At 44.7% G+C, this 16,566-nt stretch overlaps 1 protein-coding gene across 1 annotated transcript in view; it reads left to right on the top strand.

Moving 5' to 3' along the window:
* disp3 (dispatched RND transporter family member 3) overlaps positions 1 to 16,566 on the top strand; it is a gene marked incomplete at its 3' end in the record, with an annotated part of 112,988 nt that overhangs the window by 70,785 nt on the left and 25,637 nt on the right. Inside the window, exons 10-13 of the mRNA XM_079827739.1 lie at positions 167 to 328; positions 5,674 to 5,805; positions 12,389 to 12,525; positions 16,219 to 16,392. Of these exons, the coding sequence (XP_079683865.1) occupies positions 167 to 328; positions 5,674 to 5,805; positions 12,389 to 12,525; positions 16,219 to 16,392 (605 nt within the window). The remainder of the gene's footprint in view (positions 1 to 166; positions 329 to 5,673; positions 5,806 to 12,388; positions 12,526 to 16,218; positions 16,393 to 16,566) is intronic.

Below are 16,566 nucleotides of genomic sequence, written 5' to 3'. Positions count from 1 at the left end.
CAGCCTGAGCAGTGTTGAAACAACAGCAGTATAATTATAGACTTAGAGACGATTACAATACAGTCATGCATAATGCAGCAGGATGCATTACCCAGCTTTAGCTTGTTGTGATAAACATCCTCCCCCTTCCACATCGCACATCTTATCCTCCTGTCTGGTTTTTCAGGTGTGTATGCTCTGATTCTGCTGGGCTCGGTGTGGTGCTGTTGTCTCCTGCGGCCGGCCAGTCACGCGCCTGTGCTGTTCCACAGAGACACCAACCTGCAGAGACTGCTGGACCTGCGCAGTAACCTGAGCGCTCAGGGGATCGCCTGCCATATGTGCTCGGGTGGGCCTTCTAAACAGTGCAGTACACTCTTGTGGATCATTGAAAACAATCGCTTGATTCATTTGTGCTGCTTTATTTAATTAGACTACAGATTTTCTGCTCATGGCACGATACAGTAAATGAAGGTAGCGGGTAATGAGCCGAAACATGAGTAGAGACAATATTTGGGTGTCAGGTAATAACTTTCATCAATAAGCCATTATGTAAGGGATTATGTCTGCTTCGCATCAGGGTCTAGTGTCACCCACAAGGGCTTCATTTTTTGTTGTTATGATTGGCTGACTGTATATTATTCATCATAGAGGAGACATGAACTAGACCAGGGTCCGTATTCACAAAACATTTTATCAAATTATAAAATGCCCGACAAATTATGTTTTATAAACAAAGTTCGAGAGGAGCACGTTCAATTGGTCAATCTAACCAGCTCGAGAGGACACAGCCAAGAGCCGACTCACCTAGTTACCTCCACAGTTTTCTGCATCCCTCCACCACCCCGTTTCTCATTCACGGTCTGCGATACGGGGCAGAACTCTGGGTTTGGGCTAAATTCCAAGCTCGGAGCCCTCGATCCCCTCAGACAGCACGTCAAATACGCTTATATTTTTTTACTCTATTCAATCATTTGTAAGTGTGAACTTTAACTAAGTTCACCGAAGCCCTGCGGTCACCGAAGCCCTGCGGATAGCTAAAGCTGAGTCCAAATCATCAGTCCTTGTCCTCCTTGATCTATCTGCTGCCTTTGACACGGTAAATCATCAAATCCTTCTGTCCACCCTCTCATCACTGGGCATCACAGGGACTCCGCTCCATTGGTTTGAATCTTATCTCACAGGTAGGTCCTTCAAGGTTGCCTGGAGAGGAGAGGAATCCCAAGCACATCAACTGACCACGGGGGTTCCTCAGGGCTCAGTGCTTGGACCTCTCCTTTTCTCCATTTACACTACTTCATTAGGTCCCATCATACAGGCACATGGCTTCTCATATCACTGCTATGCTGATGACACTCAGCTCTACCTTTCATTCCAACCAGACGACCCCACAGTAGCTGCACGAATCTCCGGCTGTCTGGCTGACATCTCTGCATGGATGAGTAAAAATCACCTACAGCTCAACCTGGCAAAGACTGAGTTCCTCATCTTTCCCGCCAGTCACACTATGCAACATGACTTCACCATCCAGCTAGGTGCATCCCTGATCTCCCCTTCAAAATCAGTCAGAAATCTTGGAGTTACATTTGATGACCAGTTGTCCTTCAGAGAACACATTGCTAAGACAGCTCGCTCTTGCAGGTTTGCGCTCTACAACATCAGGAAGATCAGACCGTTCCTAACAGAACACGCAACACAGCTTCTTGTCCAGGCCCTGGTTATTTCTAGACTTGACTACTGCAATGCGCTTCTGGCTGGACTCCCCTCTTGTGCGATCCAAACACTTCGAATGATCCAGAATGCAGCGGCACGTCTGGTCTTCAACGAGCCCAAAAGGACCCACGTCACACCACTCTTCATCTCTCTGCACTGGCTACCACTCGCTGCTCGCATCAAGTTTAAGTCGCTGACGCTTGCCTACAGAGCCACCACGCACTCAGCTCCTGCATACTTTGACTCGATTCTACGTCGCCACACCCCCACCAGAAGCCTTCGTTCAGCTAAGGAGCGAAGGCTTGTGGTACCATCACAGAGAGGCAAAAAATCCCTCTCCAGAACATTTTCATTCAACGTTCCCAGCTGGTGGAATGATCTGCCCACCGCCATCCGAAATGCGGATTAATTGACAACATTCAAAAGTCAACTAAAAACTCATCTCTTCCGTGAGCACTTAACCTCCTTAAAAAAAAAAAAAAAAAAAAAAAAAAAAAACCTTTCCTTTCCTCTTTTCCCCCTTTCCCTCCCTACTCTAGCCTGTGCTACACTGAGAAATGTACACGGACCAAGTATTTCAGGCACTTGTTGCGCTCACTCGACTCTTCACGACCAATCGCTTATTTGTACCCCCAAGTTGTAAGTCGCTTTGGATAAAAGCGTCTGCTAAATGCATAAATGTAAATGTAAATGTAACTTGTGAAAACAACTGCCACAGGTAATCTGACATTATTTATTTATTAAAGATGTATTTTTGGGGTTTTATTGTAGATTAAAATCTATTAATCAAAATGTGTTTTGTAGTTATGAAGAAAAGATTCAGCATCCAAGGCTCTATCGGTGATCTCCTCAACAGGGTCTTTGGGTGAATTGCTGAGGCGCATTGTTTGTGATTTGGTCTTAGTGACTTAGGAGTTCTCTTGATTACTCCTAGCATTTCATGGATTTAGGATCTAGTTTTAGTTTAGTTTAATACTCTTAGAGCAAAAATTCCTAAAAAAAAATCCTAAAAGTTTCTCCTAAATTGACAAGTTAGGAGCTACTTTTAGCCTTAAGATGTTTTGTGTATACGGCCCCAGATATTCAGGAAATATTTTTTTTTATAAAAATGATAAATGATATTGTTTAGCCAAAATATTCAACCACAAAATGCCATCAATTGACTAATAAGAATCAGGTATCCCATGTAACAAAAGCATTATATAATGCTTAAACTAGCAGATGTTATATATTCAGTCATAAATACCTAGATGTAAAACAATTGAATATTTGTTTGTTTTTTTCCCCTCACATACACAAAAAAAGGTCGCTGTTTGGATTTAAATAGGCAAATGCGTAAGAGTCTATGATTGGATCATTATTGCAGTGATTATTATGTTCCTATCATGTAATATGTTTGGTAATAGTTCTTCTAACCCTAATTGATGGAGTGTGTAGCTTTTCATTTCTTAAACAACCATGTTGGAAGGCGCATCATGGACATATTCCAGGATGACAATGTCAAGATTCATCAGGCTCAAATTGTAAAATAATGGTTGTGAGGGAGCATGAAGCAGCATTTTCACAGTTGAATTGGCACCTCTGAGTCCAGACCTTAAATTCATTGAAAGTCCTTGGGATGTGCTGGAGGAGACTTTACAGAGTGCTGGACTCTTGCATTGTCAATACAAGATCAAGACCAAACATTGATGCACTTCTTGATGGAAATAACATAACAGCATTTATTTACATACGGAGGTCCATCCATTTTTGGACAAGATCTTTCCCATCCTGTCTTTCCATATCCTGACAAAATAAAGTTGCAAAAAAGGCCCAAAAGTACACACTATAAGGACAAAATACCTGAAGAAGACCTGGCTCGCAGTTCTCCATTTTAGTTCATCCCAAAGGTGTTTGATGGGGTGGAGGTCAGGGCTCTGTGTGGGACACTTTTTTTCACACCAAACTCATCCAACCATGTCTTTATGGACCTTTGTGCATATGGGCACAGTCAGGCTGGAATAGAAAAGGGCCACGCTGTTCCCCCTGTTTCCAGTTGCAAGCAAAAGGGGTCTAGCCCATCCCTTGATAAAAAGCCCCATGCCATTATCCATCCTCCACGAAGACTTTACAGTTGGGACAGACAGGTACCATTCTCCTGGTATCTGCCAAACCTAGACTTGCCCATCAGACTGCCAAACAGAGAACCGTGATTCGTCACTCCAAAGAACACGTCTCCTCTGCTCTAGAGTCCAGTGGTTGGCCTGCTTTACACCACTCCATTCAATGCTTTGCATTGTACTTGATGCAAGGCTTTCTTTCAGCTTCATGGCCACGGAAACCCATTCCATGAAGCTCCCGCTGCACAGTTTTTGTGCTGATATTAATGTCAGTGGAAGTTCGGTACTCTTTAGGTGTGGAATCAGCAGAGCGTTGGTGACTTTTAAGCAGTATATGCCTCAGCACTCCGTGACCCCACTCTGTGACTGTGTGTGGTCTTCCGCTTCCTGGCTGCGTCACTGCTGTTCCTAAATGCTTCCACTTTTCAATAATACCATTAACAGATGCCCTTGGAGTATCTAGCAGGAATGACATTTCACGAACTGGCTTATTGCAAAGGTGGCATTCTATCACAATGACACGCTCTAATTCACCAAGCTCTTCAGAAGGACACACTTTTTATTCAGCAAAGATGCATTACATTGTTCAAAAGTGACTGAAAAGACTTGCATCCCAATTCGCATACTTAAACTACTCCCTAAAAGTATGTACTCTTTTTGTGAAGAAAAAGTACATACTTTTGAGTATGTAGCACAAGAGTAGGCAAGCTTTGGGACATACTACTTCGTCATCTTTAACGGACAGCTCTGTCGCTTGGTTACGTGCATCCTGTCACCATTTAAACTGCCCTGTCAATCATCTTGTCACAGTTAAAACCTTCCACATTCAATTTCATTTCCTACCGCATCGGAGAGAAATGTTATAGTACATTGATCTGCCAGTCGTCTTTCATGCGGAGACTCTCCTCATGCATTTGCAATTTGAATATAATGATGCATTTAAAACGTATCATTACAGAAGTTCACAATGCTGCTGCAGATTAAATTTAATGTGGATAATAGTAAATAAATATCTTTTCGTCAGGTTAGATACTGATAATGAATCACTCAAACCCCTTTATCTAAACCTCTCTACTTAACTGTCGGACTCTCACATGCTCCATGTCTGTAGTTTTTTAACACTTTTTACTCATGTTTGTAGTTATAATCGAATCCTCGTCCAACGCGCAATGGGTTGTGGGCAATATTAGCCATCAGAGTGTGCATCGATCTGCACTTCGGATTCTGACCATAGTAGACCATCTGGGTTATCTTTGCAATACTCATTTCATCATACTACGATTTGGGATGTACTAATTCTATTTTCGAATATTATTTAGGAAGGATAGTATACAAATTGGGACGCACCATTTGATATATATATCATATAAATGTTCTTTTGAACTTCCTATTCATCAAAAAATCTTTAAATGAGTATCATGTATCATCCACAAAATAATATGAAGCAGCACAACTGTTTTCAACATTGATAATAATAAGACTCTTAAGATTCTTGAGCAGCAAATCATCCTATTAGAATGATTTCTGAAGAATCATGTGACACTGAAGACTGGAGTAATGATGCTGAAAGTTCAGCTTTGATCACAGGAATAAATTCGATTTTAAGCATTAAGAATTGCACTGCTAATGTAGCTCATGTACAATTATGATATCAAATGAGAATAGCATGGTGCTGTGATAAATAATATGATTAACATAGTTGTGTGGTACTCTACACCCATATTCAACACTAATAATGCTTGTAATAATATTAATAATAATACTACTAATACTACAATGGTACATGCCTAAAAAATTCCACTGACTAGCTTTAAATTTGAGACATAACAAGAAATAAACTGGTACTACAGACTGACATGTACGACCTCTCTGTGTCTCTCAGGTGTTTTTATGGAGCGACCTCATAATCTACACAGCACTGCTGATTTCACAAGCTCTACCTCAGGGAACCATCCCACAATTCCCTCAAACCAGTCCAAACCAGCATTCAACAGCACCGCACAGATGCTCGCAGGTTTGTTTGTCTGCTCTGCTGGGAGGAACGGGTGGAAAAACACTGACACCTGTTTTATCAAAACTTAATCAGTCTTTGATGCATTCCCTGCTGGAAAAAACAGGTCATTTCAGAAAATGGTTGTAAAGCTGGTAAATCGATGTCAGAAAATGGGTTAATCAGCTCACCTGGGTCTCCACCAGCTTAGTTAAGGTGCTTTACTAGCTCTAACCAGGTTAGCCAAGATGGACACAGGTTTGCAAAATGTTTTTGGCCAGCACCCCCTATCCATTATCCAGGTCCAAACGCTCCCATCAAATAAAATATATTATTGTCTTCACAATGGTTTTACGTCCTGTCTATACTTTAATGTGTCCAGGCCAGTGCATACAGTGGCTGCAGTAATTGATTGAGAATATTTCACTTTGAATTGTCCCCTTACCAGTCGTAAAAAAAAACATTTTGGACGACCCTGTCATTGGCAACATATTCTTATAAAACATCACTGTTTTTACGAGGCACACACAGCTCTCACATAAAATGTAAATAAATGCACCACATTGCTGATATACATCCACTGACAAGCTGGGGCCATTTTAATTGGTTTATTAACCCCTTACCGCACACCCCTCATTCTGGCAAGTGGGGCATAAATGTATGTATGTACCCAAAATAAAAAGGTTGCTGTTCATAAGTCATCCTGAATAGACACATAAGCAATCACTTGAGAGTTTACAGTTCAAGACTTTTATTAAAGCTGCAGTCCGTAACTTTTTTGGGTTAAAAATTATCCAAAATACATTTACAAGTACATAACCAGCCAGTGTCCAAAACGATCTCCTTACCTTAGCCCGATCACAATGGTAAGCTTGTAATAATGTGTTATAATTTGAGTGGTACTGGTAAATTCGAGCAAATCTTTGCGTCATTACGTCACGTCTGTATACATAAATAAGAAGTCTGGCCAATAGGCTATCGCCTGTGTGGATGCTGCAGGTGGCGGATCATTTATAGCCTTTTCTCACAGCAGCTGGAATAGTTAAACATATCATTTTCATGGTGGATTGTAATCCAGAAAGGTCCAAATGACAATCATCAGTGACAACGTCTCGGTTACGGATGTAACCCTCGTTCCCTGAGGGAACGGAGACGTAACGTTAGTGACTAACGAATGGGGGTTTCGCTTAGAAGCCTATCAACTTCGAGTTTAGAGAAAACGCCCAATGGCGTGCCAATGCCATGGGCATGCGGAATTTGCATACGTAACTCCGCCTCACTGCGTGAGTATATAAGGAAGTACGAGGCAATATCGCATTATGTTACCTGCTTGAGGAGCCAAGACTGAACTCCTGCGTTCCAGGTAGCACAGCTGATGTGGCAAGGGGACGTTACGTCTCCGTTCCCTCCTCAGGGAACGAGGGTTACATCCGTAACCGAGACGTTCCCTTTCGTTCAGTCACTACGACGTAACGTTAGTGACTAACGAATGGGGGTCCCAATATAATCCCGCCACTCAGCTGTCTTCCAGCGCCCTGCGTAAGTGTGAGTACCCTGTCGTAAGACTAATACGGACGAAGGACTCCCACTTAACACAGGAATACCAAGGTACACTGGGAAGCATATCCCAGTGAGGGAATGCCAAAATGCCTACCCGTGGGGAGGACTTAAGACACATATGACCCGCTAAGGGCTGGATATGGAAGATCTCTAGGGTACCAGCCGAAGGTGGATTTTTAACCCTAGGGGTGGCGGGGACACGCCAAGGGAAGAAACCCGCTCACTGCGGAGACTTACGGTGAAATACACATGTGGGGGTCGCCGGAGGGAACCATGCACATGGGGCACCTGGCCGGACATGAGGGTCTGGGCTCGAAAGGGCAGACTGGACTGATGTCAGCGTCGACAGTGCTGGAGGAGCTCAGGGCTCTCGGGGAGCTCACCTGAGGAAATATCGCACGTATCCAGTCCGTGGAGTGGAGTGGCGAGCAAGCGAAGACACCTGAGCCTGGCCCATCACCGGCCCCTCGGGGGGGCGAGTACATAGTCGGACACTGGCTCCACTCGGAGATTGTAGAATCTGGCGAATGTGATGGGTGTCGCCTAGCCTGCAGCTCTGCAGATGTCTGCTAGCGAGGCGCCATGCGCTAGAGCCCAAGAGGAGGCCACACTCCGGGTGGAGTGTGCCTTCACACCAAGGGGACATGGTCGGCCTTGCTGCTGGTAAGCCAAAGCAATGGTGTCCACTATCCAGTGAGACAGCCTTTGCTTTGAGAGAGCACTTCCCTTCCGCTCTCCACCATAACAGACAAAGAGCTGGTCTGAGGTCCTGAAACACTGCGTCATGTCTACGTAGGCACGGAGGGCGCGTACTGGACAGAGCAATGCCAAGGCTGGGTCTGCCTCCTCCAAAGGCAGCGCTTGCAGGTTCACCACCTGGTCCTTAAACGGAGTGGTGGGAACCTTGGGCACATATCCAGGCCGGGGTCTTAGGATCACGTGAGAGTTAGCCGGCCCGAATTCCAGGCACGCTTCGTCAACCGAAAATGCCTGCAGGTCCCCGACCCTCTTAACTGAGGCCAATGCGGTCAGCAGAGCCGTCTTCATAGACAGGAACTTAATATCAACCGACCGCAAAGGCGCAAAGGCCCAAGAGGGTACGAGAGGAGAGCGAGGAGGATTCAGTCTCCTGGCTCCCCTCAGGAACCTGATGACCAGGTCGTGCTGACTTACCTTTTTGTTCTCCAAGAGATCGTGGTGGGCAGATATTGCAGCCACATATACTTTGAGGGTGGAGGGAGACAGCCTTCGCTCCAGCCCCTCTAGGAGAAACTCAAGCACGGACCCGATCGGGCATTTCCAGGGGTCTTCTTGGCGGGAAGAGCACCAGGTGACGAAGAGGTTCCACTTCAACGCATAGGCATGCCGAGTGGACTCTGCCCTAGCGGAAGTGATGGTGGCGACCACCGTAGGTGGTAGGCCACTCAAACCTGCCGCGTCCCGTCTAGGAGCCACACGTGGAGGCTCCAGAGGTCGGGACGTGGGTGCCAAAGGGTGCCCCGTCTCTGAGTAAGGAGGTCCGGTCTCAGAGGAATAGGTCAGGGAGGGGCTGTCGCAAGGAGTACGAGTTCGGGGAACCAGGTCCGGCCGTGCCAGTACGGGGCGACTAAAAGGACCTGCTCCTTGTCCTCCCTGATCTTGCACAGGAGCTGTGCGAGTAGGCTCACTGGGGGGAACGCATATTTGCGTAGGCCTCGCGGCCAGCTGTGCGCCAGTGCATCCGTGCCGAGCGTGCCCTCGGTCAGGGAATGATACAGGCTGCAGTGGGAAGAGTCGAGGGAGGCAAACAGATCTACCTGTGCGTCGCCGAACTGTTCCCAAATCAGCTGAACCGTCCGGGGAAGGAGTCTCCATTCTCCCGGGAGAGGCTGAAACCGCGAGAGCTCGTCGGCTGCGTGGTTCAGGACTCCCGGAATATGGACAGCACGAAGGGACCTCAGGCGCTTCTGACTCCATAGAATGAGATGGCGGGCGAGTTGAGACTTACGGCGGGAGCGTAGACCGCCCTGGTGGTTGATGTACGCTACTACGGCCGTGTTGTTTGTCCGGACAAGTACATGTTGGTCCCTCAGCAGCGCTCGGAAGCGGTGCAGGGCGAAACGTACTGCCAGCAACTCGAGGCAATTGACATGCAGGAGGCGCTGGGGTCCTGTCCAGGAGCCCGCGGCTGCTTGTCCATTGCACATGGCACCCCAGCCCGTGGCAGAGGCATCCGTCGATACGACAACATGCCTGGACACTCGTTCTAAGGGCACACCGGCCCGGAGAAAACTGAGGCACGGGGTGAGCGTCTGTAGGCAGGCCCGAGTCACTTGGATCCGGAGCGTGCCAGACTGCCATGCCCATCTCGGGACTCGATCGCGAAGCCAGTGCTGAAGCGGTCTCATATGAAGCAATCCGAGCGGCGTTACCGCGGCTGCAGATGCCATATGCCCCAGGAGCCTCTGAAATAGTTTCAGTGGAACCGCACTCTTGCTCTCGATTTGACGGAGGCAAGTCAGCAGAGACTGCGCGCGCTCGCTCGAAAGCTGCGCGTACATGGCGACCGAGTCGATGTCCATACCGAGAAAAGAGATCCTCTGCGCTGGGCAGAGTTTGCTCTTCTCCCAGTTGACCCGAAGGCCCAGACGGGCTAGGTGATGGAGCACCCGATCTCTGTGTCCGCAAACCTGCTCCCGAGAGTGGCCCAGTATGAGCCAGTCATCGAGATAGTTCAGGATGCGAACCCCGTGCTGCCGAAGGGGCGCAAGGGCTGCCTCAGCAATCTTCGTAAAGACGCGAGGGGACAGAGATAGCCCGAATGGGAGGACCGCGTACTGATATGCCCTCCCCTCGAAAGCAAACCGTAGGAACGGTCTGTGTCGAGGAAGGATGGAGACATGAAAGTAGGCGTCCTTCAGGTCGATCGCTGCAAACCAATCGTGAGGACGAACGCATTCGAAAAAGCGTTTCGCAGTCAACATCTTGAACGGAAGCCGGTGAAGGGATCGGTTCAAGATGCGAGGGTCCAGGATTGGCCGTAACCCACCGGTTTTCTTGGGTACAATGAAGTAGGGGCTGTAGAACCCCGACTCCATCTCGGCTGGAGGGACAGGCTCAAACGCACCCTTCGCCAGCAGGGTGGCAATCTCCGCACGCATGACGGGGGCATGGGCCCCGGTCACGGTATAGCGGACTCCCCTGAAGCGGGGAGGAGCCTGCGCGAACTGAATCGCGTAGCCGCGCCTGACGGTCCGCGCGACCCAGCGGGACAGCCCCGGAAGCTGAAGCCAGGCTTCCAGGAACTGCACCAACGGGGTCATACGGACGGTCGACGTACCCAGGGTGGGGCAGCGAGGCAGCGTTACCGGCCCGGACAGGGGAGGCTGTTGGGCGTCCCGGGGTCGGGGCACGGTTAACGGCTGCGTCCTGACAGAGGAGACCAGGGAAGGACGCACGTTCCACTGGGGTCTGCTCTGCCAGGGGGCTGGCGACAGAGAGGGATGCGAGTGGCGAGACCCGAGGGTGGCGCGCACTGTCATCACCGGTCTCTGGGTCCTCAGAGACAGGAACATGAGTTCTTTCCCAAGCGCTGCTGGAAGGATTTTCCCCCGGCCCTCCACCGGGGGAAGGAGAGGCCCTGCTACCATCCCCTGGGAAGAACTGGAACCCATCTCTGAGTTGTCCACCTCCAGCCTGGCGTCTAACCAGTCTGGGGAGCGGACTGGGCGACATCCTCAACCACCTCCACGGCACGGCCCAGGTGAAGGCTGCTGCTGGGGCCGGGCGGGAAGAGGGAGGGCGCCCTCGGCGGCGAGCGAACTGAGGCGACTGAGCCGGCGGCTGGTGCAGCAGCTGGCCGCCGGGGCAGTACGTGTTACAGCCTCAGTCTGCTCTGGGGCGGCCGAGAACTGTTGGGCGCAGTTCCCAGCCGCGCCGCCGAAGAGGCCAGCCTGGGATATGGGTGAGTTGAGGGGGCGGGCCCACTCAACGTCCTCCACATCACCAGGTAAGGCCAGGTGTTCTCCCGGACCACAGCTGTGGACATCGCCCGACCCAGGGAGCGTGTGGCCACCTTCACAGATTAGCGACAAAGAGGCAAATCTTACGGACTGTAGCTTTAATGTGGAAATATTTCAGCTCAAACATAAAAACAAAAGTGAAAAAAATATATTTTTTAAATGTATAAAAAATATATAAAAATATGATGTGTCTGTGCTGTAGAAACTTAGAGACACAACGTAGCAGAAGCTACAAGTCTGTTCAAGCTTCATTTCAAATCTGAGGATGATATCTCTAAAACTATGAATTTTATGAAACATTTTCTAAGACCATATCATGTGAGTTTTTAGAGAAGGCTGATAAGATCCTAATACAATATTTTATTGCCCTGTAAACACCCATTTGCAGTCTATTGTCTGGCGAGGAGAACTGTCCCATTCATGTTTGTATTGTTCTCACTCGAAGAACCTTTCACACCTCTGCCGTTAAGAGACTTAAACATTATTCTTTTATTATTATTCTTTTGTTTGTATTCAGCCATTATTAGCCTTTATTCTGGCATTACATAGCTTGCCCATCTACACTACTTTCATCCCACTATACGTTAAGTCTTTCTAGAAAACAAAAAAAGAGTATTCTTGTGACCTTATGTGAATTCTTTTAACAAATTCGTTTTTTTTAATAGAATAGCTCCTGCTACAATTAGCATCAAGCTGCATAACACAATTTAAGATTAATATTACGCGTTTACTCAGAACTCACTTTAAACCAATATTGCGTGTTTGTATTAACTAATCTAATAATCTATTAAAATCCAAATTAACTTTTTGTGTCTGTCTATTAGTTTTGAGGTCATAAATGCTAGTGCACTCCTTAACATTGACAAAATTATGTTTTAGCAGAAATACAGTATATGCTAAACATAATGAAGACCCATTCCCATCCCAATGTCCAATTCCGCCAATTCTTCACAAAAAAAAACCCATTACTTTAGACCTCATTTGGGGTTGTTGTGAATTTTTTTTTTTTTATGTTTTTGAAAGAAGTCTCTTATAAAATTCTGCAGGTGGTCTCCTAACTGTCTATGTGTTTAAACTGGAAATGGGCTCTGCGGTTCCTCTATATCGCTATTCACTAAGTGCCAGTGTACCTGCACCCTGGCAAGCATCATCAGCCGGGCACGGGGAAGTGCCATTCTTTCAGGTCTGTATGGCCACACACATTCACTCAGACACAAATAAACACCAGGACTGCGTGCCATTCACAAGAGAATTGAGAATGCCTTTAAATTCCAGTTCTGTTCCTGAATTAGAGTTTCATTTGAATTAAAGCAAATAGGGTGCGCAATTGTATTCATAGACAATTAATTCATTGTCATTCATATAGAAAATAAATATAATTTGACTTTAAAAGCAAGTTCAAAATATGAATAAATAGTATCTAAATTTGAGATACTTCAGTAGCTATTTATTCATATTTTGAATTAGCTTTTTTATATTTTCAGTTTTCATTTTAAGTTTTAGTGCTTTTGTCATTATTATTAGGGGCCAAGCACTGAATGCACCCTATGACGTACTTTTCCATCATTAAATTTTTTCCGCCATTTTCAATTTTATGAAAAACTCTACCTAGACCCTTTCTGCGATTTTCACGAAAATCGATCAGATAATCCTCAGACCATGGCAACAAAAAGTAATGGAATTCATGTTGATATAATTGAACTTGCGAACGATTTTGACAAAGAGTACACCAAATTGGACGTGAGGCTATATCTCACAATGCTTTAGCACGTTCAGACCAAACTTGGTGTTCATTATGACAACCATGACTGGAGGGGTACCTGCACAGTTTCGGCGCAGCGCCCCCTGGTGGCCAGGAAATATGAAAAATTGCTATTTTTGCTTAGAACTTCTAGGGACGTATTACAGAAACTTTCAATATAGGTCTAAACTTAAGATATGATAAGTTAATTTAGGATTTTTCACAATTTCGTATTACAGAAGCAAATCTTAACTTGATTTAGGATTCTTATCCTATCTTACAAAATCTCATCTTATCTCTTGTTGGGAAATCTTAAACTGCTCCATCGAGTTTGGCAATCAACTATCAGGTCTGTTATCAAGCAACCAACAATTGCGCAAACTGTTTGAGGTAAACCTAAAATCAAAATGGAGAAACAACGGCATGCTTTTAATTTCAGTGCGGCAGTGATTGAAATTTTGATAAGCTCCGTTGAAAAGTTAAAGCCTGTTTTATTAATCGCCTTTTGCAAAAAAATCCTACAAAAAACAACCTAAGGCGTTAGTCACTTGAAGAATGACTGGTAATGCTCCGTGACGGCTCGTTGGCCTCTGTAATGTTGCAATTCGTCAACTCGCTGCAAAATCATGTGTCATGGGAGTTATTCATTACGAGTTTTTTATCATCGAAGCACAGCGCATCCTCTGGGTCCTCCAAAAGTCTCTCCACCATCAAACGTCGCTGCTCTTTTCCTTGTATAATCAATAAATGTACGCCATTCTCGAAAAAGGCTTTTTGTACTGTGATTTTTACTGTTGGAGTTCAAAAAGGTTTGAAGTTAGGACACCAGTGGGGTTGTCCTAAAGTTAAGACAGCTTTTGGGATTTTTTGTCGAGATGAGATAAAATGATGCACTTAAGAAATTTCATTCTGTAATAGCTTTTGTCCTAAATGCGGTCCTACTTGAAATTGCCATGGTTACCAAACAGATAAGTTTCTGTAATACGCCCCCTGAAAAGGTTGACCAAAATTCAAGACTGCTCTCTTTAGAGTCGAGGCGGCATGCCGAGTTGAACAATATCTAATTTGATCATTTCAGCCATTTTAGGCGTGTGAATTTTGTCGTAAAAAGCGTATCATTAGTGTATCATTACGAAACTCGGTATGTGTTTTCAGCATGATGCATTGAAGGTACTCAAAAAGATTTAGGGTAGCACCACCTTGTGGTCAAGATTATAACGAAATATAAAAAAATGCTTTTAATTTATTTTGCTTATTTTATTGAAACTGGTCTTGATAGATTCCTTACCGAGAACAATGATACCAATGCCATAGTCGATCGAACTTGCTGTCTTCCATTTTGAATTTCCTTGAAAACCTACCTTGTCAAACTCCTCCTACAAAGGGTGCGTCTCAATCAGCTCCCTGGTTCAGTGGTCAGGGCACTGATCAGGGAATCAGTCAATGGGCTGACTCCCTGATCAGTGCCCTTACTACTCACGCACACACAGTTGGTCTGATTTTCACTAAATTTGAGTCATATCAATGCCAGCAAAAAGTAATGGATTTAGTGTTGATATGCCATATAAACCATTATAGTTTAACACAAAGTTGATGGCCTGATGCCAAAGTGACTCCAAGGCTGTATCTCTGCAAAGCTTTGTGTGCGTCATTGTCACCCCACACTGACCACATCACATCAATTTGGACACAGCGCCACCTATTGATCGGAAGTGATAAGCAATTAAGTCGTTACTAGTGATTCTATTTAAGATTTTTCAGCCATTTTGACTAAAATCCTCTAAAATGTTTTTAATTATTAATTGTTGCAGTTGGTCTGATGCTACCAGCCATGCTTGCATAACTCATCATGTCTCTTTTGTGCTTGGCCCTTAATTGCTTAATTTGCATATTTTTTGTTTTACATTTATATCTTAAAGCTTCAATTTATTAAAGTTTTTCATCTATTATTCAATTTTATGTATATTTCAATTAATTAAAATTATTTTTATTATTACATTACATTTTATTACATTATTTTTAATTTTAGTTTTTAATTAACAATAACACTGTACATGGACTTTAGTTAAAATATTTACCAGAAACATTAGATGCTTTTAATAAGCAGTGTTTGAAACCCATTTAACTTTGTATTTATACCAATTTATTTTATATTATATTTCATTATAACATTCATTTTACTGACATTTAACTAATTTACGTAATTTAAACACAGATTAAAATTTTGATGTCAATATTTTTATTTAAAATTTTGTGGTGTACAAAATGTGGTGAAAACCTTTTATGGGTTTATTAAATATTTTGACAGTATTGAAATAGGTCTGGTTGAGAAAAATATAAACGGAATAATTCGTGGAATTAATAATGTAAGTAATAATATTTTGCCTAGTGTTTAAAGGCCTGTTCACACCAAGAACGATAGCAATAAAGATAATTATAACCAAATCTATATTAGCGTCCACACCTAAGTGATTCCAATGATATCGTTGCTTTGTGCTGTTATAGTTCGTGCGGACACTGCTGTTCTTGTATTTGTAGAACTATATCTTAATAGTTATTGTCCTTGGTGTGAACGGGCATTTCTCTGTTCTGCAACTGTTGATTTTCTCTGAATTGCAGTTCAGTAAATTCCTCTTTCTGTCATTCCAGTTCAACATCCTGTGAGCCATGGTCAATTCAATTTATATTTACACGAATTAATGGGGAAAAAAGCCAATTCTTTGTTTTTGCCTTACTCTGGCATTTACACACAGAGGCTTGCATGACTGCCAGTTGAATATTCTCCATTAAGCAAAGAAAAGGAAACAATGGTCTATTCGAGCACAAACAGTTGTTTCGGAAGACAGTTGTGACAAGCCATTTTCTTGAAAACATAATTATGATTGGCAAATGTGTTTATCACATTGCTTAATGCTTACACTACACAGACAAAAACCATTACCGCCTGTTTGCTAATGCCTCAGTGAATGTACACAATCTATTGCAACACCTCAGAATTCTATCATCCTCGGAGGAATTTGTGCAGCGAAATATCTGTGGCGTGTGTTCGCATCACCTCAGCACACTTCAATTGCCCTTATAGCCCCATTCCATCTGAGCTGACAAACACTGATCGATGTGTTGTCACGGTAACAGGCCTACAGCAGTCCCCATAGCAACTTCAGCACGCGGATGACCGTGTGTGTGTCTCACGCCTATCACCCCCGCCCTCGCTGGATGCTTACACTGCGGTCATGTGACGGCAGCCGTCGCTGGAGATCAGAGTTTGAGTTCTACGTGGCTTCGCTTGAGCAGCAACACAGCAGGCGAGTGTGAGGGGGGACACGTGATGTTCACAGATGAGCCATGACTGATTGAAATCATGTTTATTGCTTCTCAACTGTGCAATATTTAACCCTGTATGCCTCAGTGCCCCATTTGAAGAAATCAAAGTGCCTGAAAATGATCCGGGATAATGATAATCCAGTAATTAATCTCCTGTTT

Source organism: Gobio gobio (assembly GCF_949357685.1).
Source record: "Gobio gobio genome assembly, chromosome: 10".
Classification (NCBI taxonomy): domain Eukaryota; kingdom Metazoa; phylum Chordata; class Actinopteri; order Cypriniformes; family Gobionidae; genus Gobio; species Gobio gobio.
Note: the sequence above shows the minus strand (reverse complement) of the source record. Positions and strands in the feature narration are given on the sequence as shown.